The 25254-nt window shown below is 45.1% G+C and overlaps 1 protein-coding gene across 3 annotated transcripts in view; it reads right to left on the bottom strand.

Moving 5' to 3' along the window:
* Positions 1-3974: 3974 nt before the first annotated feature.
* Positions 3975-25254, bottom strand: part of CLRN1 (clarin 1) — a 35235-nt gene continuing 13955 nt past the window's right edge. For 2 of the 3 annotated variants that reach the window (XM_025870037.1, XM_025870046.1), the window contains 2 exons: positions 16009-16188; positions 3975-4240 (listed from right to left, as the gene is read on the bottom strand). In XM_025870037.1, the coding sequence (XP_025725822.1) occupies positions 3975-4240; positions 16009-16188 (446 nt within the window). Of the gene's footprint in view, positions 4241-7546; positions 7570-9301; positions 9318-16008; positions 16189-25254 lie in introns of all 3 variants that reach the window. The other variant, XM_025870052.1, reaches the window with a different exon arrangement.

Here is a 25254-nt window from a genome sequence, read left to right as displayed (position 1 = left end):
TCCTCCAGAATTAGACTCATGGTCCACTGGGGAGGACACATCTACCATTCTGTTCACTCTGAGAGCAGATTGAAACCCCTCACATCAAGATTCTAGCAAAGAAACATAATCCTTTAAGACACTTGCCTTTCAATTGTTGGCTGGTTTTCACAACAACATAGCTATTCCCACAGGGTCTCTACAACCATTGTTTGATACTGTCCTTTAGGCTCTGCAGGAAACACTCTGGAGATTTCTGACCTGGGTCATCCCCCACGCAGCCCTCAGACTCATTCACACTTTCCCAATAGGGCCAGTGAGTCCCAGCTCTGGGTGTGACACTGCAGGTGTATCTGGTTATCTCGGGGATGGGGGTGGTGTCACAATGTCTATAAATCAGAATATAAATTTATTAAATTTACAGTAGCATTTTTAGGAGCATTTGATCTCAGGGTGTTTCCTGAGGGGGAATTTCGTCCCAGAAGCCAGGGCCCCGTGCCTGCCCAGTGTTTCTCTCTCTAGTTTTAAGGAGCAGGTGCCTGTTTCTCTAAACTGACCTGCATCACTTTGTCCCTTGTCACTGGGAGGAGGCGGCTTATCTGCCGAACCAGCCATCAGCCCTGAGCCAGGGATGACTGCCACGTTGAAAGGGGTTCAGAACTGGGGTGCCACCAGATCACACACTGCGCACCTGGACGGTGGAGGCTCTAAACATCTAAACAGAAGGGATCAGGGACAGCAAGACAGTTAGAAAAACAGGGCAGATGGCTTGGGACTGGTCTTGGAGAAGCATTTCTATAACAACCACACTTTTACCTGTACAGGATCTTACTGGAAGGGGAGCGGTTGAGGACAACTGAGAGAGAGGTTAAAGCTCCCTGCTCTCCAGCCCCCAGAGTGTCTCCCTTGCCTCTTGTTCAGGTTTCCATCAGTAAATGGTCCGGACCAATGTCCCCCTTAATGGCAAGTCATGCTTGCCTCAAAGCTGGCTCACTGCACTGCTGCCAGGGCAAATCCAGTCTCCCCCCACCAGGGTTGGGAGGAGGCAGCTCCTGCCCACCCAGCCTGTCCCAGAAACTGGGCAGAGGGAGGGGAGAGCAGCGGCCCTAAGACTGTGTCATGTGTAAGCCCCCAGCCAGACTGATCAGCCTTGGATGCTTGCAAAGTGATTGTGAGCAGGTGCCCTGCAGGAGCAGATGGGACCAAGAGAGCGAAAGACCTCTGGCGGCCCACAAAGTGACAGAGGTGAGGCGCCCTCCTCCACCTTGCAGCCCTCCCTTCTGCACTTAGTCTGGAAGCTTCCTCCCACCGCAGTGAACTGTCTCGCACATTCAGTGCAGGGCGTACCCCGAAGGACTTGGCATGGCTTTCCTAGCCCCTTACATCCTTTCGCCCAGCGTGATGAGCGCTGGTACTGTCTGAGCTGAGGGCGACTGCCCGCACGTGGAAAGGAGCCCCCGCCGGCCATCGAGATGCGTTTGCTGCCCCAGAGCCAGCAGGGGGCCCCGCATCCCCGGGAAAATGGGAGACTGCTGGCTGCCACCTGGGGAGGGAGGTCCCACACCGCATAATGAGTGTCATTCCCTGGCGCCTTTGATCCTCACAGAGCCACAAAAGAAGTCCTGTCCAGGTCCCTCTTCTAAAGGTTACGCAGGCCACCGCGACCACACATTCCTTCTGAGCCAGGAGAGGGAGACAGCGTGAGTGCGCCCTTCCGAGGGCCAGGATTGTATCCTGTGTGTGTGTGTGTGTGCACGCGCACGCGTGCGTGTGTTGCACAATTTGCAGGGACCAGCAGCCCGGCCTCTACTTTCTGTCCAGGGACTATTGTTAGTTGGCCTATTACGTTCTCATTAAGAGTCTCAGCTGCTGCTCTGAGTTTTCTCTTTTACAGAATAGAGAACTGGGGACTTGTTTCTTAAAGAAGAAAGCTTGGTGTTAGAAGGTTTTCAAACCTCTGAGAAGAGAGGGAGGTCAGATGAGAATGCGGGGACCTGGCCTTCCGGGATCTCAGGCCAATTACCCATGCAGGGAAGGTCCTTATGCCTCCCTGCCCGCTCCCAGCTACCAGTGCTTCTGTGTTTAACTGTTGCATGAAGACTTCCAGCGCCAGGCTCCCCTGGCCTGTGCTAAAATAAACAACCCTTTCATCGCTAGACTGACTTGTGGCCTTCTAGAAATTCTCCAGGTATGGGCGTGGCTCAGTCGGTTATGCATCTGACTCTTGGTTTCGGCTCGGGTCGTGATCTCAGGATTGTGAGACTGAGCCGTGCATCGGGCTCTGCACTGAGTACGAAGTCTGCTTGAGATTCGGTCTCTCCCTCTTCTTTTGCCCCTCCCCCACTAAAAATAAATAAATAAATATTAAAAAAAATTCTCCAGGTATATTTCCTGAATGAAGGTGTAGGGACAGGCATCTGGAAACTACTGGTGTGTTCTGATGTCAGCCTGTGGACCACAGATCACCATCAGAGCAAGTTACTTACCAGGGACACAAAGAGTCATTTGTTTCTTATAAATTTCTCCAAAAGGGAAGAAGTTTGTTTGTTTGTTTTTTTTTAATGAGCACTTTCAGGACCTCTCATATGGGGCCTAAGTACCCAGCGGCTGTGGTGAGAGGCCCGGTGGTGTGTTCTGTCACTCCTTGCTTCTTCCTGAGCGCTTTCTTGAGGGTAGCAGGTGGGGGATAGAAGAAGAGTCCGTTCCAGGCTCAGTTGCGGTCTTTGGTCAGCTGCAGATAAATTTCATGGATAATTCAGGACAAAGAAAATGGACTTGGGTTATGCTTTGTGACAGCCAGACCAAAAACCAAGATGCAATGATACCATCATAACCCCAGAATGTAATGTAATTTTCGTAATTGGGAATTAGTGCTTAAAGACACTAAAGTTAGAACCAACAGCCCCAGTGAGTCATTTTGCATTAAGTTTACTAGGAAGAATCATTTTTCATGATTCCTCAGTGGTCCCGGCAATTATGTCTGTTGAAAGTACTGCGTTTCCTTTTATTCCTTTTAGAGGTTTGCAAATTTTGACCAACAGGAATGGATAATAAGACTATGCTTTAGGGCGCCTGGGTGGCTCAGTCGTTAAGCGTCTGCTTTCGGCTCGGGTCATGATCCCAGGGTCCTGGGATCGAGCCCCGCATCAGGCTCCCTGCTCAGCGGGAAGCCTGCTTCTCCCTCTCCCACTCCCCCTGCTTGTGTTCCTTCTCTCGCTGTGTCTCTCTCTGTCAAATAAATAAATAAAATCTTTAAAAAAAAAAAAGACTGTGCTTTAAACAAACTTAAGAAAAGTATGTTGGTACTTTTTATCAATGCTCATTTAATGCACTATCATTTTAGGAAAGTGATTCCAGCTCTGTTTCTTGGTATCTCTGGCAACCAATGTGTAGATATATCAGAAATAGTATTTGTTTGTATAAAAATATATTCCTCATGCCTTTTGATTCCTCCCCGATGGAGCAGGCATTTTACACTTGAAATGCAGATAGTGGAACAATTTGTCCATTCTAGTCAACTGCCTTAAAAACCCAGTTCCCAGGAGCTCCTGGGTGGCTCAGTCGGTTGAGCACTACCAGCTCAGGTCCTGATCTCAGGGTCCTGAGATTGAACCCCTCCCTACCTCCTAGGGTTCTTCACTCTGTTTGGGATTCTTTCTCCCTCTGCCCCCCACCCCCCCGCACTCGAGTGCAGGTGCTTACACACACTCTCTCTTTCTCTCGCAAATAAATAAATAAATAAATAAATAAATAAATAAAATCTTAAAAAAAAAAAAAAAGAACCCAGTTCCCACCACGTAAAACAACCTTCCAAAACCTTCCTTCTGCTCTCCTTCCTTTCCAGCCTGTACCCTTAGTACATCATTTATAAACATTGCCACGGAGGGTTTGGGTGCTTTAATTTGTTCATCTAAAAGGATAGACAAAATTAACCATTTCCAAGTGACCAAAGCAAGTCTGCTCCCTTACTTGGAAAATTACAGAAGTATTTGTTTTCAGTACATTAGATCTGCAGCTACATTAGTTGTCTCTGTGTCTTTAGATTTTGCAAAAGGAAACTGAAATCCAGTAAGTCGTATTAGGAGCCCATTCAAAAAGTGAACAAAAAAGCAAATGAAAACAACCCAGAACGAAGTGGTGTATTTTTCACTTTGCGTTTTGTAGGCATAAGTCCCTTCTTTATAATTGGCAATTTTTTCTGAGAGGTGGTGGATTTTCACTTCAGAGGCAAACAGTATCATGACAAGACAGCCACAGGAGCCTGCAACAGAAGGAACAAACAACGTGTTGGCACAAATATTTCCTGATTGTAAGGGGCGGGGAAGAGGGTCAGCAAACCAAAGAAAGCCTTTACCATCATCCTCATTTGCATTCTTCGGCAAAAAATATACAATTTCAAATTGGTAATCATGAGCCTGATTCTCCAGCTGATGGGTGGAAGGGCCTGGGCTATGTCTCTGAGTGAAGACGACTTGGTGGGGGTAGGGAGGGTAGAATCTGGCGGATCTCACCAAGATTGGGAGATGTTCCTCTCTGCCTGTTGAGAAGGCTGGATGGCTGGGCACCTTAAGAGCACAATGGTGGAATGAGGCTACAAAGCAGCCACGACTATGATGTGGCTTTAAGAGAACACATTTCTCTATACTTCACAGGCCATGTAGGAAAAATGTCAGTCATACAGGCCCCTCGTGAAAGGGCCTAGGGCTTCCTTCAGAAGGGCTACTTGCCTTCCCCTCTCCTCCAGCTCCCACTTGGCCACAGCTGCCCACAGGAGACCCTGGGCAAAAGGAGCCATAGATAAGGTGTTGAGGCAAACAGTTATTTGTGCTCTGTGTTTCTAACAGAACGCAGGATTTTTACTTGGGTATGTGGCTGCCTTGAATAAAGGCTACCTTGTTTGGTTGAGGAGGGGTGGGATCTACGTAGGGGCAGGAACGTTTCCTTGAAGTCTGCATGTATCAGAGGCCTGCCCTTTCTTTTCCGCCTTCCTCCTTCCTGTAGTTGAAATATGGATGCAATGGCTGGAGCTCCAGCAGACATTTTGGAGCAGGTGGCCTCGGAAATGCAAGCCATGTACTGTGGAAAAACAAGAAAGGAGGAGTCTGGATCCCAGATACCTGGAGCTACCAGACCAACCCTGGATTTTAAACTCTAGGTTTTTATGGGAAAGAAAAATAAATCTCTATTTTGTTTAGTCCACTATTATTATTTTCCCCTCATTTACCACTCATTGGTAGCCTAATCTAATCTTACTTAACTGGTGCAGCTGAGGTCTGGGGTGAGCTCTCTGCAGGACAGGGGCACTCCATACTGAGTGGTGCCTAGAAATTCTGATAGGCCCTCTCCCACTGAGGATGGAGAATGGGAGACCCCCAGATGGGTGGATGGCACAGCGGGCAGAAGCAGGCAGGAAGATCGGGAGCACAGTGGATAGCCAGGATGCCAGGGACTTCTTCCTCTAGTGTTGCATCCCAAGCCATTGGGGTTCCGGTTAATAGGAGACTTGCTGAGGTGGTCTTCTGACATAGGTCAAACCGATTTGGATTCAGACCCTGATTCTTCCACTTACTCTGTGAGAGTAGGCAATTTTAATCCCCAAGTCTCAATTTTCTCATCTATAAAATGTGGATAATAAAGATGATGCCTGATTAACATTTGTCATTGAGAATTGACACATATAAATGCTTACTAATTGGTAGCTCTTCCTATGAATATGAATTTAATGTATTCCTTTCATCTTGGAAGTCCTTGCCAGAATCCCTTACCCCGCCCCTCTGCACACCAAAAAAACCTGACTATATCAGATAGGCCATCCAAAAGAATGCATCACAGTGCCTTATTCCTCCAAATACTCTCCCATTAGGTTTACAACTCCTTTAGGAGGGGTAAGTGCTTTTTGCTCTTCAATTACAGTTAATTCAACACCCTGGGAACAGCAACATAGTGGCTTAAGTTCCCATTCATTAATTCAGTCATTCATTTATTCAATTTGACTTGTCATGTGCCGAGCACCGGGACAGTGGTGGAGATATAAACGTTAAAGGAAATGCATGTGGTTTCTCCTCTAACAGAGAGTCTAATCGGACAGGGTAAAACAATTATAAACCAGTTGCAGTGAGTGTAACAGCTAGGGGGGTACAGGTGGCTGTTACTGAGAGGGTGGGCAGCATCATGGAAGGTTCTTTGGAAGTAGCTGTAGGAAAAATCAGCCGAGCAAAGGGAGCCTGGACTGTGTGGGGAGAGTGGTCTGGACATGAAGAGCCGTAATGCAAATGGTGGCCCCATTCTTTTCCCAAAGGCCAGGTTTGGGCTGGGATAGAGGGAGAGAATGGATTGTGTGAGGGTTAGGGGTGAGGGGTGGGGTGGGCAGGGAAGGAGAAATCACACGTCTTCTATTTTAGAATTTTGCATAGGACTGACCCATCAGCTTGATCATCCTCCTAATATAACCCCCCAAATAATCAAATGATCTCGTTTTCTTGAAACTTCACTTCTCGCCAGCCTTAGAGCAGTAGTTGAGAATATTCCTTTGTAAAATTTAGTCAGCCTATTTTTGTGTTCTGAACTTCAAACCAGGGCTCTCCCCTGGCAAAACCGTACTATTCCTTTCTTGTTAGATCCAACAAAAAGGCTGCAATGCTGTTTTCTCTTTATCTTTTATTTGAAAATTGTGGAGCAAATGCCATTGCTTTTACCAGAAGAGCCTTCTTTGTCTAGGAGATGGTGAATTTCAGACAGAAGCGAAACACTGTATTGCCTTCCTGCTTGAAAGAAAAATTCAAGCTCGGGTTCCTTTTCATGTTGTTAAATATTTTAAAGGTACTACTTTGTGAAGGAGACAGCATCATAGTGAGACTGTATTTCAAATTCTTAAAGTAAAGGTTGCTTGGACTATCTTCAGACTCACAGCCTTTCTCCACAGCTAATCATCCAAGCATGCAAGCTCCCAAAACAGAGTGCACGGTCCAGTAGTTGAGAGGATGGTCTGGGATTCTGCTCTGGATTCTGGAGTTGACCATGAGGTCACCCTTGTCATTTCAGAGACGGAGCATAGCGACCTAGCTTGAGTTTCTGCCACCCTCATGACTATGAAGAGACACCCAGGGAAACGACTCACTGTGACATTAGGCTATCTTTGCCTCCCTCTGTTCACGGCTCTAAAAGACATGTGGGACCAAGGATAACTACGACTTTCAGACCAAAAGATACATACGAAGTGCATCTTCTCTTTGTGGCCTGGCTACTAGGCACATGGAGAGAGGTGTGTAAGGGATGGGGGTGATGGTACAAGTAGGGCTTGGCACTTTTCTAAAATGTCCTTTAGTCCCCAGCAAGGGGGCTCCTGCTATGGCTCCCACATTTGGAGGGTGCTGCTCTCTCTCTCCTAGAAAGACCCCTTCCCACAAGGAGAGGAATCCTTGAAGTCAATGGGATGAGCCCATTCCTGACCCACACTCTAAACCAGACTCTCGGGACCTGGGAATTCTCTCCCCAAACAGCTCTGAGCACATTTCCAGGACTGCATGGACATCTACTCTTCCCTGGGTCAGTCCTCCCAAGGGCAGACTTTTCGGCTGGTGCTGCAGAGCCCTGAGGCCTGAGGATGGCCAAGGAACAGCTATTTCGAGGGCGTGGTCAGAGCTTGGGTACTCAGGGGAATGTCCACACGTGCATACCATTACAGTGCGGGTGGAACCAAGCGAGGGGAGGGAGGTGGAAAGACAGGGGCCACCTGGCCTCCACCACCACATTTGGGTCCAGAATTCTAAATGTGAATCTGGCCTTCCAGGTCCTTATGGAGAGATGTTTGTCAAGGCAGAAGGATAAAACATATCTCACTGAACAGTTTATTAGCTTTTAACTTTTAAATGTTTGGACATGGGGTAGGTGGGCTGTCATTAACACCCTTGCTCAAGGCCTCACAAATGTTAGGATCAGGCCTGCATGCTTCCTTCTTCCTTTTCCCAGGGATCCAGGCATACCAGGAGTCCAAACTCAGCGGGGGCCACCGGGACAGATGCCTCACCTGTTTGTCTGACCAACACTGCTCCTGCTCATAAGAAAGGTTAGAGTACATTGGTTGTAGGAGAGCCTGCCAAGACTTGCTCCAGCTAGAATTTGGAACAAAACCAGATGCAGGACCCAGGTTTTGCTGCCTTGCATCTTACTGAAAGACCAGCCATTTTCCTTTATGTGTTTGATTGCCCTGCCATCTGGCTGGTACTGTAATATTTTTCCCCCTTTAATGACTGATTACTGAGTTAATCCCTAACTGAAAAGGATAGCTGAGTTATACGGCTGTCACACAATGAATTACCAGTCAATTAACAAACATTTGTAATGTGCTAGCCACTGCACACTCATGACCGTCCTCTGGCGGCTGTCTGGGGCTGCAGAATTGGATGCCTCTCTCCTCCAGCCCTTACAATATAGGGAACAAAGGTCACAGCCAAAAAGAAAGCTGCTTCTTCATCCCTGGCTGACCCTGAAGGCGACTATGCCTTCAGGGCTGGGAACACCCTGCCAGGATCCGTGGGAGTCCAGGGGACCAGGGGTTTCAGTAAAAATGTGTCCTCAAGGGTGAAAAAATAGCTCAGATACATTCTCCTATTATCACTAAGATTGTATTTTGGGGAAATAATAAATTAGAATTTCAATTTCATTTAAAGCAATGGCCAACATTTCCAGAAAGCTAGCACGTCATCTTTAAACTCTCTTATAGATGACAAATATTAGAGGCATTCCATTTCCTCTACAGAATGATAAATTGATAATTTCCTTCTTTAAGGAGTCTTGAAAGATGATAAATGGGGGTGGGAAAGCCACGGCTTTGCAGGTGTAGGTACTAATTTTCTGTGAAATCGTGCAATCTCTGTAGAGAGCCAGCTTAGCATAGGGGAGGTCTCCAGCAATAATTTCGTCTGCAAATGAGAGCAGTTCTGGCTCCAGTATGGTATGGAGACCATTGGCTGCCATCTAGAAGAGGGGCGGAGGGACAAGCAAAGCAAGTTAATATCTAAGAGTAGATTTTGAGGTCATGAAGAGGAGCGATTTGGTCACGCGTTTCCGAAGAGTAGGTATGGATGAAGGAACACCACCAGCTGGGCGCAGCTTTTGCTCTTCATCTTCGGGACTGCCGAGTGGTGGTCTGGGCTGAGAGAGAGGCAGAGAGCCAGGCAGAGAGGGGTAAGAGGTGAGCTGTGGGCATGGGTGGTGATGGGGTGGGCACATCAGGTGGTGCTTTGGAGGTCCTAGCAAGGACTTGGGCTTTGCCTCTAGATCAGACAGAAAGGAAGACACATGTGCTCATTTTGAATCAGACGGGAGTCTGTTTGCCACTGTGATGGGACAAGATCGAGCATCTCCTGGCCCAGGGTCAGGGCCAGGTATGGGGCACGGGGAGTTAGACGTTCTTTTCTAGCCCCCTCAACGTGAGTAACCTGGAGCACCATCCTCTGCCCACCCTGCTGCCACCTCCGCCTCAGAACAGGAGCCCTGGTCCTTTGCCATCGTGGGCTGGCTAGTATTACTTCTCTCCTTCTGGGGACTCCTTTCTAGAGTCCATGCCGAGAAACTCGTAGGATGTTTTCCTTGCTGACTTTTTCTACTACCAAGCCTGTCCTTCCTCAGGTCTGGTGACGCTGATGCCTGGACCTGTATCTGCTTCTTGGACTTTGGGTAGCAGCTCCTCCGTAGGGACGGAAGTGGAAACAAGACCCAGATAGCCTATGACCACCAGTTGCAGAGTAATCTATCCTAGACATGGTACAGAGGCCGGGATATTAGGAGTATTAAACCTGATGTATAATGTAAGCCTCCTTCTATTTTGGTCCTGCTCTTTATTTTCCTGTCTATGTGTTTCATGTGTGACTGTGTTTATTTATGTTCTACGCCACAGTTGAAATGATCATAATTAATTAGGCCCGTATTAGGAACATCCCCCTCTTATTTATTTATTTTTTAAAGATTTATTTATTTATTTGAGAGAGAGAGAGAGAGCAGGGGGAGGAGCAGAGGGAGAGGGAGAGAGAATCTTAAGCAGACTCTGGCTGAGCACAGAGCCCGATGCAGGGCTCCATCCCAGGACGCTGAGATCATGACCTGAGCCGAAATCAAGAGTCAGATGCTTAAATGACTGCGCCACCCAGGCTCCCCAGGAACATCCCCCTTTTAAAAGAAGTCAGTCATTGTGTTTGTTTGCCTTGCTAGGTATAACTCATAACACGATCCTCTGTTTAAGAGAAGACACAATAAATACAATTTGTGGTAAGTCTGCATTTTGGAGGTTTTCATCACCTCTAAGAGGCCCGAGTCAATACCTTTCATATCATTTTCAGAGAGTATTCACTGAACTATCTAGGATGTTCTGTGATTGATCCACGGCAAGTCTTCTACCTAGCCTTCTCTCTTTTCCTTGCAAATCTGGGACTCCACCATCAACTGGGAAACTTCTAGAATGGAATATAGAAAGGCAGACTCATATATCCATGCGCCATTGTGAAACTATAGATCCAGTTGCTTCTATGCTCAGCTGCTTCTTCTCTGGGTCCTTCTCTTTCTTTACTTTCTTAGTTTGTATACATCTCTCTCTCTCTCTCCTGCTGTATTATAAACCTTGAGGGAAGTGTTTTCCACCCTGTTTGCCCCATTCTGCCTTCCCTTCCCATTTCCTCTCTCATTTATGCTTTCGAAAAGCTCACCATTCAGCCATACTCTTGAAACATCCCCGTCTTAGAGCCTCAGGAACAACATGGCCTCTTGGTTTTCCTTCCTCCTCTCTGGACACACCTAGTCAGTGTCTTTGCTGGGCCCTCCTTCCTCCTCAACCCAAAAATGAACTGACGGTGTTTTTCAGGGATTGGTCCCACGCCAATTTTTCTCTATCCATAGTCTCTCTCTAGATGATCTCATCCATTTCTATTGCTTTAAATAATATCTATATCCTGACAACTCCTAAATTTATGTCTTTTGTCTAGACCTCTTCTCTGAGCTCCAGACTCATATATCCCACTGGCTACTTGCTATCTCTACTCAGATACCTCCTAGGGTCTTAAACTTGACATAGCATGAAGAGTACATTGATTTCTAGTGCTAAGCTCCTCCTTCTAGCTCTTTCTTGCCCAAAACTCTAAGTCTGTTCTTCCCCTTGGTTATTGCTACCACTGTCTACTTGCTTAAGCCACCTGCAAAAGGTTTTGGATTTACTCTCAAAATATTTTTAGAATCCATTCCTCTCTCTCCATGTCCAAGGCAATAGCCTAGTCTTTTCCCCAGACATTTCTTTAAAGGTAAATCAGCTCTCCGACATCTTCTTAAAAATCTTTCGCAAGCTTCTCAATGCAATTAGAATCAATTCTAAAAGATTTACCATGGGGTATGACATTAACTGGCATCAACAGGTCTTGCTAATGATTTTTTTTTTTTTTTTTTTTTGTCTTGCCATTTTTCCCTCATTACCTGCTCCAAGGCACAGGGGCCTTCTTTCCGTTCCTACTGTGGGCCGACCTCTTTCCCTAGAATGTTCACATGTGCTTTCTCCTCTCCTTGGGAAAGTCTCTGGGGGTCCTCAACTCCTTTGTTTCTTTGGAACTACTTACTGACCACTGCATCAAAGCCCCATCCCCCCTTTCCCTTCATTCTCTATTCCAACAGCACGTTTATCACCTTATTGAAATGATTGTCATCTTTCATTACTTATGTATGCCTTTGTTTGACTCTCCCACCAGACTGTAGATTCCATGAAGGCAGGACTGTGCGCCTGACTGGTTGTGGTATCTAGCACCAGTGCCTATTGTAATGGCGGGCACACAGTGGCCTCCCAGTCAGGGTTTGTTGAATAAGGGAAATATATTCACCTCAGTCAACAGCTCTCAGCACTGGTCACACGTTAGAATTACCGAGAGAGCTTAAAAAAACACCCGTACCCAGACTCCACCCTGAGAGACTCCAATTTAATTAGTGTAGCATGGGGCCTGGTGTATTTTTAGAAAGTTTTTTAGAAAGTTCTTCAAGGGATCCTAGTGTGTAGTCCAGAAAGAGAATCACTGCCCAAAATGAACTAAGGGGGACCATTAAGGTATTACCAAAATCCTAACTTGGGGAAAAATTCCTCAAATCTAGTTTATAATTGGCAAGATGAGAAAGAGCAAATGGACTGAGTTGCGTGGGTCTTGTGAACATTGACACTGGACAGAAATGCAGCACAAAGAAGGCTGAGGAATGGATGGACCAAACTGGAAGCCGTGAGAAGTGGCAGCAACATCTGGTCCAGGAGGGCAACATGTTATCAGGCCATAGCATGAGCCCACTGTGGCGATGAAACCTTTAGTGGCCTCATCCGCAGGTCTATTACCTTTCCTTCTTTGCCTCCAGGGTCTGGCATGCACACTGGAACACAGAAGGGGATGCTCAGAGCACTGTGACTCCGGCCGTGTGGAAGGAAGACCCCTTCCCTTTCTTTCTCCCCCATCTTCATGCCTCAGGATGCCAAGCCTTGGGTCCCCATCCAGCAAGGGGTTGGACAGTAGACCTGAATGATAGCTGCACAAGGAAAGGGGGAATCTTGGGGAACCCAAGGGTGAGTGAGAGAAGAAGAGAAAGGAGGTCTAAGGAGGAAGGAGTTTTCCCTGCGGACTGTGAGGAAGGCTGCCTGGGCAGAGAAACAGGGGAGGAGTCTCAATGAAAGAGAGCTGCTCCCCCATGGGCCAGTAAGGGGGTCTCCAGTGGAGTGTGATTCACGCAGGAACAAAAGGACTTCCTAATACAGGCCCTCCCTTCTTTGTTTGTGAATCTACTGGCTCAGAGTTACAGTGCTTGTGATAAGGCTGTAAATCCTCATCCGTCCACAATTAGGGTGTAGAGCTGGGATCTCTGTGAATTTTACAACTTCAGATAAACATTTCCAAAATGCCAGGGCCTTCTGGTTACTGTATGTCGACTGAAGCAGAAGGAGGTAGTCTGTGATTCAGGAGTGATCTGTTTACCCCCAAAGGTCACCAACCATCAGTCCATTTGACCCTTAAACATGTTTTGTTCTCGTGCACAGTTTTTTAAAAGTTACTGAAATTTTTGGTCTTTAAAAAATAAGGATTTGGGGCTTAAAAAAGCAGATAAGCTACAAATACTATGCCTTTTTCTTCTGCAAGATGGATCTGGAGCTGGCTTCTTTTCTGACCCTTCTCTTCCTTCCTCATCCACAAACCTTTATTGAGGACCTGCTTTTACAAGAAGTTCAAAGATAAATAAGATATAATGTAAGCACAGGGTCTGTGTGTTCCCGCATATATTTCTGTGCTCAGGTTTTCTTTGCATTAGACCTGGCCAAGGGCTGAGATAAGATCTGGGACTTGGATTAAACTCTGCATTCTCTGAGTCATCTTGCTTTTCAAATACCGGTATTTCGGTCGTCCGTTAGAACTGTCAAATAATTTGTCTTCCAAATGGGCTGCTCTTCTGAATTTCATTCAGAAGCTGGAGCACGAGATGGTTGTACCAGTTAATAAGCTCTTGTATCCCGGCTTCGAACCAGTGCTTTTTTCCTCTGCTTTGTGATGTTGGGTCAACACTACCCCGGCTCTAGTTCTGCCTTGTCAGCTGCTTCCCGTTCTGTTGTCAATACACAGCCCTGGGGGCGGCGGGGGGGGGGGGGAGGACCAGTGGGATACAGCGCTGGGGGGCTTCCTAAGCCCTTCCTTCCCCTCCTCCCAGCTGCCGCTGGTGTCAGGACACAATGTCATCTCCTCAAAGGTCTGACACCCAGCGCCCTGGCCTCTCTCAAGCGTGTCGGTGCTAGTGCCTCCAGCCCTGGGAATGCTAGCTGCTTTCTGAGATTATCATCTCTGAGTCAGCCTAGGGTCTCCATTTCGTGTTGCCAGTCCTTAACACCTGTTACATCAGTTCCTGACAGCCCCAGTCCTCGAACCTGAGCTTGCATTGGAATCACCTAAAAGGCTTGTTGAACACATTGCTGCCCCCCGCCTCCCTTACCCGAGTTTCTGAGGCAGTATCGGGCCTGGGGCGGGGCCGGAGAATTTGCTTTTCTGTCAAGTTCCCCGGTGAGGCAAATGCTGCTGGTCTGGGGGACCCCACTTTAAGAACCACTGCTGGACCTTATATTCCCCTGGTCAAAATAGTGTGTATTCTGTTTTCTGGCTGGCCTCTGATTGCTTTAATGGCCTTCACTAAAATAGTATGCCGCCCAGGTCTACCGGTTTGGTTTGGTATGTTGCGGGGGCGGGGAGGTAATGCCAATACCCACTTCTCACCTGGACCTACCCAGGACATTGAATCACTGTCTCGGTACGTCTGTCCGCACCCTGTACCTGTGTGCTAACCCCTCTGCCCTAATCTCGAAGCCCTCAGCCTTCCTTCACAGCTTTCATTCCACCCCTCTCCGGCTCTGGTCCTGCCGCCTCCATGGGCCCGCTCTGCTCATCCCATCCCACTGGAATTCTGATTTCTCTAAACTGTACTGAGTGCCCAAGCGAACATCTCCTTCCGGGTTTGCCTTCTCAAGTCTGCAAACACGTCTTGAATTGCTCACTGCATGCAGAGCCTCATGCCGGATGCTCATGTTGGAGGTACAAAGATGAGAAAGATTTAGACTCTGCCCTCCCAGGGTCACCATTTCTGCACGATTGGAAACTGTGTTATCTGCTTGTGAGAGACAGAACTCCCACTAGACAGAGAACTGCTTTGGTGAAGTGAATTATTTGATTGGCAAGATGTGGATGAGGTAAGACTTGAAGAAGTGTGCTCAAGGCTGAATGGGTGAAGGCTGTATCTCGCTGCGAGCTGAGGAAGCCCCTGTTGACCCAAGGCTCTGTTTTCTAGAGAGGGAGCTTAGCAAACTTATGGCTGGCATTGATTTGTGCTAGGGGAAGGGAGCAGTGGCCAGACACACAAGGGCCTGGGGCCCGGGGGCAGCCAAAGGGCAATGTCAGCGGGGAAGGAAACAGACTAATAAGGATTTTCAATCTACTGTTTGCTGGTATGAGTTGTAATTTCTCTCGTCTCCCCATGGAATCCTTAAGAGCACTGTGGAAGCTTCCTGGGAATATGACAAAGTACTAAGTCGTTTTATAAGTTTGAAGTGGGGTGAAATCAGAGACCTCCAATACAAGAATGGCTACATGCAAGTTACATGTACAGTTTTGATTTTCTCATGTTTCTTTTCTCCTGGTAAAAATATCCTAAGCACCCTGTGGCACTATCTGGGGTTTCTATTCTTTCCCATCAGCCTTAGTTATTGAGTAGGACATGTTACTGATGAACCCATTTCTGAGTTTAGAGTTTATTTTTTTCTCAGATACACCTATCATTAGGCTACACAAAGTACCTATAGGCCTGAATATGACAACTCATGTGGGCAGAACACTGGCTGTTTATGGAGCCAGTGGATAATTTTCTTTTTTGGATAATTTTTATTTATTTTCCTGATTGTGAATAAATACATGCATATTATTGAACATTTGGAAATATTAAAAAGTATAAGAAAAAGTGAAAATCACCCATAAGTTCACTGCTCAGAAGTAACTACTACAAACAGAACAGATGAGCTCTCTCTCTCTCTATGTGTGTGTGTGTGTGTGTGTGTGTCTATATGGAGGCTAGAAAGAGTATATGTACAATATAAATATTTATATATGTTGTCTGTATTTATATATAATCAAATTTGGTTCATAAAATCTTATGATTATAAATCTTATATTTATAAAATCCTATACACAGTTTTATTCACTTAACTTTTTGATACAAGCATGCATCCTTTTGATTACATCTTCAAAGATATAATTTAATGCCAGCATTTATCCATATAGACTATCACAATGTGTATCTCGAATTCCTTATTGTTGGATAATTCTGTTTTCCTCCCCTTCGGCGATCATATATAATGCTACAATGGACATCCATGTCTATGTACTGTCACTTTATATTCAGGTAGACCTGTCTTTTGACACCTTGGAAAGCACATTTGTCTTTGTGTCAGAGTAGAAGTACTTTGAAGTAGAAGTAGAATTTTGTGCTCACCTGAAATGAAGCTCAGAAGATACAACCCTAGTGGACCATGCAGGGTTTCAAAGGGCTTGCCAAAAGCATTGTACATGAAGAAGGCTGTTCCCACCATGGTTAGAATGACCAGGATTATGGAGAAGAGGATGACGTTGACGTGGATGCTCACAGGGATCACTTGGAGCAAATCTGGGAAAACTAAAGATAAAACAAAGATTAGAAGAAATTTCATTAGTGGTATCCTGCGAGTGTAATTTCAAAAATTAAATCCTTTTTAACTTCAAAAATCACTAAAATCCTTTAGGTGAATACATTCTCACTTATTAATTTTCGAGGGATTTAGAAAAAGGTTTAAACATAGGATTATTCTATAGAACTCACCAGTAAAGACCAACAAAGAGGAGATTGGAGGGAATTTTTTCTGCCCTTGGTCGTATGTAATTACTTAAATAAACAAGTACTGGCTTCATGACCAAAAACTGTACATGTTGATGACCAAACTTTTAATGACATTTCTCAGTAGTCTTTTTTTTTTTTTTAATCTGTCTTGAAATGACATTTTCAGTTTGGGGATATCTGGGGGAGTTCAAACATCAGGAAGTATTTCTGTTTCCTTTGCTCCAAAAAAGAAAAAATTGTTTCTAATCCACACCAAGATTTAAAAAATGGGGTATTTTCAGTCAGTTTCAATATTTTGATGTCGCACAAGCTGTGGGAAAATAATTTCTGGTGACACGAGAAATATTTTCCACTTAGAAAACATGCCAAATCTATTTCTAGATTTTGTGTTCAGGGCAAGTTTTTCTTGTTTGCATAGGAAATGAAATCCTTTATAAATGTAGGGTCTCTCTTATCTGGTGAGGCATCAGCAGGCTTAGCATCAGCAAACCTGGCAAGACCAATCTGGGGAAGTTTAATTCAGGCCATTTTAGTTTCCCGAACATTTATCAAGTGCCCTTTAACTTATTTACTGAGCACCTGGTGTATGCCAGGCATTGTTCTAGGTGCTGGATACAAGATGGACAAGGTCCCTGTTGTCTCGTGGAGATTATAACCTAAGGGGAGTAAGCAGACAACAAGTAAACCAGTAAATTTCATAGCTTATCTCCAAAGATGGCCGCCGTCAATTTCTTTCCTCCTTCTACACACATGGCACTTCCCTTTTAGAGGAATTTACTCCTCAGTCCCCTTGAAGCTGGGCTGGTTTGTGACTGCTTTGGCCACCTGAATATGGCAGCAGAACTACAGCGTGCCCATCCCAGACTAGCCTCTAAGAAGATCAGCTGTTCCTATGTCTTTTCTCTTTGAGGCTTGAGCAGTCATTGGGGAAGTCCAAGTTACTCTGCTGGAGAAAAAGGCGACCCAGAGGAGCACCAAGCACCGGAGGGAAGAGTCTTGGACGTACAGCCCAGAAAAGTCTCTGGGTGACTCCAACCCCAGCTGCTGTTTAACTGCAACCCAAACAAGACCTAGGCAGTTGAACTAATAAATTTTTGTTTTAAGCCCCTGACCTTTGGGGGGCTATTATGAGATGGTAACAAAAAGCACTTTCACAGAGTGCGCTGCTATGGAGAAATGAAACAGGGCAATGGAATTTTGAGTGATTGAGTGAATGGATATGGGTGGTCAGCTGTTACACCTGAGCTGGTACCTGAATGCCTGGAAGGAAGTGGCTGTATAAATACCTGGGGAAGAGCATTCCTGGGAAAAGGAACACAGCTGGGGCAGCAGTGAGCCCGTGAACCTGGTGAGTGAGAGGAGGTGAAGTGGGATTGCGAGACTGGGATCAGACTGTTGCACCCGCTGGGTCCTGGTCAACTGACCATGGTAAGGAGTTGGCTTTTAATTCTAAATTCACTGGGAAGCCAATGGGGAGTTTTAAGTAAGAGAGGGACACAGTCTTCTTCATGATGTGAAAAGGTCACTCTGGCTGCTGATTAGCGGGAATGAGGGGGTGAGGGGAGGGAGGAGGGCAGGTGTGGAAGCAGGGAGACCCAGAGGCAGGGAGTATTCACAGTGGCAAGAGACGGGGGCCCGACCTAAGGTGCAGCAGTAGAGGTGGTGAGCGGTTATCAGATTTGGAATCTATCTTGGAGATAGAAGATAGGACTTGTTGAAAGAAAGGAATCAAGGATAAGCAACCGAATAAATGGTAATGCTATTAACTGACATAGACAAGTAGAAGGTGTGGGTCTGGACATGGGAGCGGGAAGTGAGGCAGGAGTTCTGTTTTAGACATTTGAAGGTTGAGTTGCACCTAAGAAATGCGAGTAGAGGTGCCAAATAGGATTTATGTGTCCGGAGGTCCAGGGAGAAGGTGGAGGTTTTTAGGGAGGTGAAACTAGGGTGAGGCCAGCAAGGCGCCTAGGGCATGCAACTTAAAGGGACAATCACTCTCTGGGATCAACCCCCTCTTGCACGAGCTCAAGCATGAATGTCTTCTTAAATTTTATGACCTAAGGGCCTCCATGGCCTCATCTTGGTATGTGAAGCCAGAGGAATGGCTATCACCTGTGGAGAAACTGTAGCTAGAGGAGAGAAGAGCCGTGGGGACTGACCTGCACAGGAGAGAAGAGAAACCAGTCAAGGAGCTTGTGAGTTAGGAACAAATCCATGGGTGGGAGAGCAAAGAAGCCAAAGGAAGAAAATGTTCCGAACAATGATGTGAATCTATAAGAACAGGTATGAAATGATCATCAAAATATGTGAGGTGAAAAAAACAAAAACAAACCCCAAACTAATAGAAATGTGCATTTGGAAAAAGCCAGAGGGGAATATATATAATAACACATAACTAAGCACTTAACCTGATTTCATTCTCTCAACAACCCACCTACGACAGGAAAAACTGGGGCTCAGGGGGTGAGGTAACATACCCCAGATTTGTACTTAGTTAAGTGATGGAGATTGGAACTCCTGTCCTCGCTCTTAACCAGCATGCCAGAGCAGTTTCAGGGACAGGCATGCTTATCCCGGGAGATACCGTTTCTAGAGGTTACACACAAAATTTGTAGCATTGCTTCTGGAGAAGGAGACTGAGAGATATTTCATTATGTACCTTTTGGATTTTTTTTTTTTATACCACCTTGGAAGCATTCTCTATTCAATGAATACATAAATACCTAAAAAAATAATAAATGGATAAATGAAGACCAAAAACTCCTGTGACTCGTGTAGATTAGAGGTTTCAGAGATTTATTACTAGATGAAATGTACGGATACTGTTTGTGATTTGAACAAATGCTCTATAAAAGTCATTTCTGAGATAACCAGAGAAAACTGAACACGGACTGGGTATTATATGATATTACATGACTATTACTGATTTCGTTGGTTATATTAATGGTATTATAGTTATACTTTTATTTTTTTATTTCTTTTTTGTGGTTGTACTTTTAAAAGTCCTCATCAGTTAGAAATGATGTGGATGGGTGGGCTGAAAGATAAAATAAGGAAATTCCTCAGCTGCTTGGAGGAATGGCAGGTTGGCAATGTGGACATTCAAGTTGTGGGTGCTAAGCCTCTGTGCCCCCCCGCCCTATGTTCTGTGTTCTGGGGGCACAGAGTGAAGCAGCTAGTTTTATTCCTTGATGCCCTGGCCTCCTGAGCTTCCAACTGCTGAGACCGTACCATCAATCCAACCTGCTGTTCTTAGCTCTATCAGCTGTTGATTTGTTTTTTTACTAGCAGTTATCCAAAAACCCACTTCCATCTTATCCAAAAACCCACTTCCATCTATCTCCCCACCTGTTAAAAGAAGTTAAAAGAGGTAACCTCAGCGTCTCTGATAGGGTAGCTAGGTGAAGCCTGTCTGAAAATCGAAGCAGAAAGAAAAGTTGCACTGATTTGCCTCCTAGAAAGAAAAGCTAGGAGCTAAAATAAATTGTCACATGGAGCATTCTAATTCTTACGAAGTCTCTGACAATTTCCACTCTGTTGAGAAAGTGACCCAGCAGGGCACTAATCCCTGAGAGTTATAGTTACTTACATTTTCTCTGGTTTCTGTTTTTGATGAAAATTCCCTGAGTCTGTCATGACGACCGGCCAGAACTCTGGGAACAGCCCTCCATTTTCTGACCAACATTCACGTGACTTTTGCTTGGCTGAAGCTGAGAGCAGACCATTCAAATAAATATGGGGAGGTGTTACTTTAACCGTATCGGATGCGGTGTAGCGAGGAGGTAGGTTGGTTTGGTCTTTCCATTCTTTTAGGTTTGGGATTATAACACAGAGAAGGGATTTGAACATTTTGAGCTGCGGCGGGCCTGTCATTAAATCCAGCAAGTCACTTCTGGCCTCCAGAAATTACTTAATTAGCTGTTGACAAGTGAAAGGGAGTTATTTATTAAAGCAGGCAGCTGATGCCACCTTCGTGGGACAGGATTTGGTCTGTGCTTTGAGAATGACTCTTTGTCTTTCATTCTCTTCTCATGGATTTCCTCCACTCTGCGTGAGTCAATGGGCCTCGCTCTCCCCGTCTTCAGACTACCCCAGCCCTTGAGTGCCCTTTCATCACCAAACTTCCTCAAAGAGCAATACATGAGTATATATAATAGGACTAAAAATAACAGCCAAAAATGCTCTAGCATTTGCTATGTTCCAGGTCTTTACCTATATTGCATAAATGAGAGACTTACATTTTAATCTTTACAACATAAATGGAAACATAAATGAGAGATTTAAATCTTTTCATTCTTACGACAATATAAAGAAGGGACTATTTTATCCTCAATGTATAGATTTTAAAAAAATCCTCAAGGTATGGATTTAAGACAAAAAACAAAAAACAAAAAACCTGGAAGCACAGAGAAGTCAAATTGCCTAGTCACACAGGGGTATTGCTGTCTTTGCTTTTTACTCCCTCCCCCCCCCATTTTTAAGATTAAAGTAAAATTAACATCGTAAAAAATTCTCTTTTTATTTTCTATGAATTTTGACAGTCATGTAACTACCACCTCAATCAATATATAGGACAATTTCATCGTTCCAAAAACTCCCGGGTTCCCCTTTGCTGTCCACCTGCCCCCTGTCCCCACCCCCCAGCTCCTGCATGGGTAACATTGTAAGAAACTGCAAACTGTTTTCCAGAGTGTCTGTGCCATTTCACCTTCCCACCGGCAGCGTAGAGTCCCAGTACTTCCGCATTCTTGCACTTGGCAGCTTTTTAAAATTGTAGCCATTTAAATAGGTGTGTAGTTTACCTCATTGTACGATGTTTTACTTGGCATTTTCCAAATGACTAATGATATTGAGCATCATTTTGTGAGTTTATTTGCTTTCTACATATCTTTTTTGGTGGAGTGTGTTAATAATATCTTTGTGCATTTTTTATTGGATTGTTTCTTATTGAGTTCTGAGACTTCTTCATGCATGCTGGATATGAGCCCTTTATCAGATAAGTAATTCACAAATATTTTCTCCAAGTATGTTGCTTGTCTATTCATTCTCTTATCAGTGCCTTTTGAAGAGTAGTTCTTATTTTTATGAATTCTAGTTTATCAGTTGTTTTTCTTTTATGTATCATGTTGTGGATGTCAAATCTAAGAAGTCTTTGCCTCATGCAAGGTCACAGATATTTTCACCTATGTTTTTCTAGGCATTTTTTAGTTTTAGGTTCACATTTAAGTCCGTGATCCGTTTTGATTTATTTTTTTTATATGGCCAAGGTTAATTTTTGTTTTTGCATATGGATATCCAATTGTTTCTGTGCTTAAAAAAACTGAACGTAGACTTAACATATGACCCAGCAACTCCATTTCTAGATATTTACCTAAGAGAGTTAAAAACATATGTCCACAAAAATCTGTATGCAAATGTTTACAGTGGCTTTATTCATATTTGCCAAAAATTGGAGACATCTTAAATATCCATCAATAGTGAATGGATAAACAAGCTTTGGCCCATCTATAAGATAACATACTTCTCAGTAATAAAAAGGAACAGACCATTGATGCATACGATAATGTGGATGGAGCTGAAGTGCATTATGCTAACTGAAATGAACTACACTCAAAAGGTTGTATGTTGTAGGATTCCATCCATATGGCATCTGGAAAATAATGACAGAAAACAGGTAAGTTTTTGCTCCAGGTTGGCAGGGAGGGAGGAGATAGACCACCAAAGGGGCACAGGGGAAATTTTGAGGGTGATGAAAGTATTCTGTATCTTGATTGTGGTGGTATTTCCATGCCTTTATGTATTTGTCAAAATTTTATAGACCTGTACACTTAAAAATGGTGAGTTTTAGACATTGGGGAGGGTATGTGCTACGGTGAGCGCTGTGAATTGTGCAAGACTGTTGAATCACAGATCTGTACTTCTGAAACAAATAACGCAACATATTTTAAGAAAAAAGAAAAAGAAGAAGATAACAGGAGAGGAAGAAAAGGGGAGTATGTCAGAGGGGGAGACGAATCATGAGAGATGATGGACTCTGAAAAACAAACTGAGGGTTCTAGAGGGGAGGGGGTAGGGGGATGGGTTAGCCTGGTGATGGGTATTGAGGAAGGCACGTTCTGCATGGAGCACTGGGTGTTATGAACAAACAATGAATCATGGAACACTGCACTAAAAACTAATGATGTAATATATGGTGATTAACATAACAATAAAAAAATAAAAAAAATGGTGAGTTTTACTGTATGTAATTATACCGCAATAAACCTGACTAAAACCAAAAAAAGGAGCGGGAAGATAAGGTCTGGACTGAGGAGGTTCTTCCAGACATGAACAAGACCCTCAGCCAAAGTGACCATTTGGCATGGAGGAGGACGAGCTCCGTAAGAGAGAAGAAAGGAGCAGAGGGCCAAGAGCCAAGCGCCAGGCTCTAGTCCACCGTGTGCCCTGGAGCAGGTCAAAGGGTCCCTGTTTCTCTCTGTAAAATGAAGGTGTTCCTTGGGGCAGCCTGGGAAGGGACCAGCCTTCTGAAATTAGAGGAGATTCACACTTCAGCTCCTTTTCTAAGTCTGCGAACTCCCTAAACCTTGACTTCCTTATCTGAAAAGGAAATTCTACCTTTCTCTCAAATGTGTGAGGACTCCGTGACCTCAGCGTATGAGTACTTAGCACAGGGTAGGTGCTCAGAAGTCTCTACGGTGTGCCCCTTCCGAGGGCCAGTTCCACCACTGCTCATGGCCGCCCCTTCTCACCTCCTCAGAGACACTGCTGAGGCATTCTCTCTCGGCCAGTTCCACTTCCCCCTCTCTTTGGATCAGTCCCGTCAGCGCACAGGTAATACGCTGTCATTTTCTCATCTTAAAAAAACATAATTATATATATATATATATATATAGGGCACCTGGGTGGCTCAGTCGGTTAAGTGTCCGACTCTTGATTTCGGCTCAGGTCATGATCTCAGGGTGGTGAGATTGAGCCCTGCATCCAGCTCCCTGCTTGTCCCAGCACGGAGTCTGCTTGTCCCTCTCCCTCTGCTCCTCCCCCAGCCCATGTGCGCTCTCTCGCACTCTCTCTAAACACAAATAAATAAAATCTTAAAAAAAAAAATCTCTTAAGCCCTCTAGCTATTATTCCTTTTTTTCTATTTCCCTTAGAGCAAAACCCCTCCTCTCGGAGTCTCCTCCCTCCCTCCACTTTCTCTCTTGAACGCACTTGCCCTGATAACTACATTTCCCAAGGCACGGAAGAGCTTCCAGCTGCCAAACCTGACAGTCAATCTTTGACCCCATCTTCCCTGGGCTACATTTGGCACAATGGCTCACTGCCTCCTCCTGGCAAACGCTTCCTTCCCCCGGCTCCCCGACACGACACTCTCCGGCTTCTGCTACCTCACTGGCTACGATCTTGATCTGCTTTGTTGATTCATCCTCCTCTCTGAGTTCTCTAGGGATGACTCCTTTCTTGGACCTTTTCTGCCTCTTCACTCCCTTCCTTGGTGCTCTATCCAGTAGCATGGCTTTTACTAGAAACACTTACAAAGCGATATCTCCAGCCTGGATTTCCCCTTAAATCCCACACTTGTAAATCCTCAACTTCCTACTGAACATCTTGCCTGGCATATGAAATAGGCATCGCATGGTGTCCCAAACCGCACCCATAGTGTTCCATTTCTCACACTTGCTTCCTTCAGCCTTCTTCACCTCAGCTGCTGGCAGCTCCATTCTTCCTTGGCCTCATCCTTGATTTTTACTCTATTTCATGTTGAATCCATCAGGAAAACCTGTTGGCACGACCTTCAAAATCTGACCACTTCTCTCCATCTCCTCTGCTCCATCCCAGTCTAAGCCACCGTCATCTCTCACTCAGAGGACAGCAAGGGCTTCCTAACTGGTCTCCGCTTCCACCCCTCCTTCTTACAGTCTACTCTTAGCCCAGCAGCCAGAGGGATCTTTAATCAATGAATTGGTGTGTGTAAGTCCCTTGCTTAAACCCTTCCAGGGGATTCTACTCTGAGTATAAGCCAACTCATTACAATGGACCTATGTGGTTGGACTCCTTGTCAGACCTCTGACTACATCTGCTACCCATTTCCTTGAACAGTGTGCTCTAGCCACTGGCCTCCTTCCTGTACTTCAATCATGCCTGAAGCGTTTCTACCTCAGGGCCTTTGCACATAGTGTTCCCTCGCCTGGATGTTCCTCCGATATCCTCATGGCTTTCTCCCTCACCTCCACAGCTTGACTTAAATGCCACTTTGTCAGGGGGGCCTTCTTTAACCACTTTATTTCAAGTTGTCACCCCCTGCCCAGTCACCTCTCCAACCCCTTTCCTTGCTTTTACTTTTCTCCTTAGCAATTATTACCACCTGACCAAGTCTATATTTTTACCTGTTTCTCTCATGACTTGTTTGTTGGTCTGTTTTATTCACCGCTGTATCCCTAGCACCTAAGAATGCCTGGCACAGTGTAGATCAGTATTTCTCAACTTTTTTTTTTCATTATGGCTCCTCACCCCAGGAGTCTTTTTAGACACTTCTAATCACCCTTTCCCAATGAAATTTTAATACCACAGGTATATTGTGTATTAATTTCTGTATTGTATTTATATTGTGCTTTATACACATACACGCTTTTTAAAGAATAAGGTTTTTTCTTTTCTCCCCCTGCCAAGAACCAATTTTCATCCCCTTAGGGGGATTATGGCAGCCATTGAGGATGCATGATGTAGCTGTGGGATACATATATGTTGGATGGATACATTTTGCTTCGAGTAGGATGCAGGGATGGAGCCTGATGTGGTCAGCAGGTCTAGGGTTTCTTGGTAGAAGTCAGTGGTTTATACTAAGGGAATTAGGACCACAAAGGCAAA

This window comes from Callorhinus ursinus, unplaced genomic scaffold, assembly GCF_003265705.2.
Source record: "Callorhinus ursinus isolate GAN/ISIS: 27379988/994484 unplaced genomic scaffold, GSC_fseal_2.0 scaffold1, whole genome shotgun sequence".
In the NCBI taxonomy this organism is placed as follows: domain Eukaryota; kingdom Metazoa; phylum Chordata; class Mammalia; order Carnivora; family Otariidae; genus Callorhinus; species Callorhinus ursinus.
This window is presented reverse-complemented; position numbering and strand designations above follow the sequence as displayed.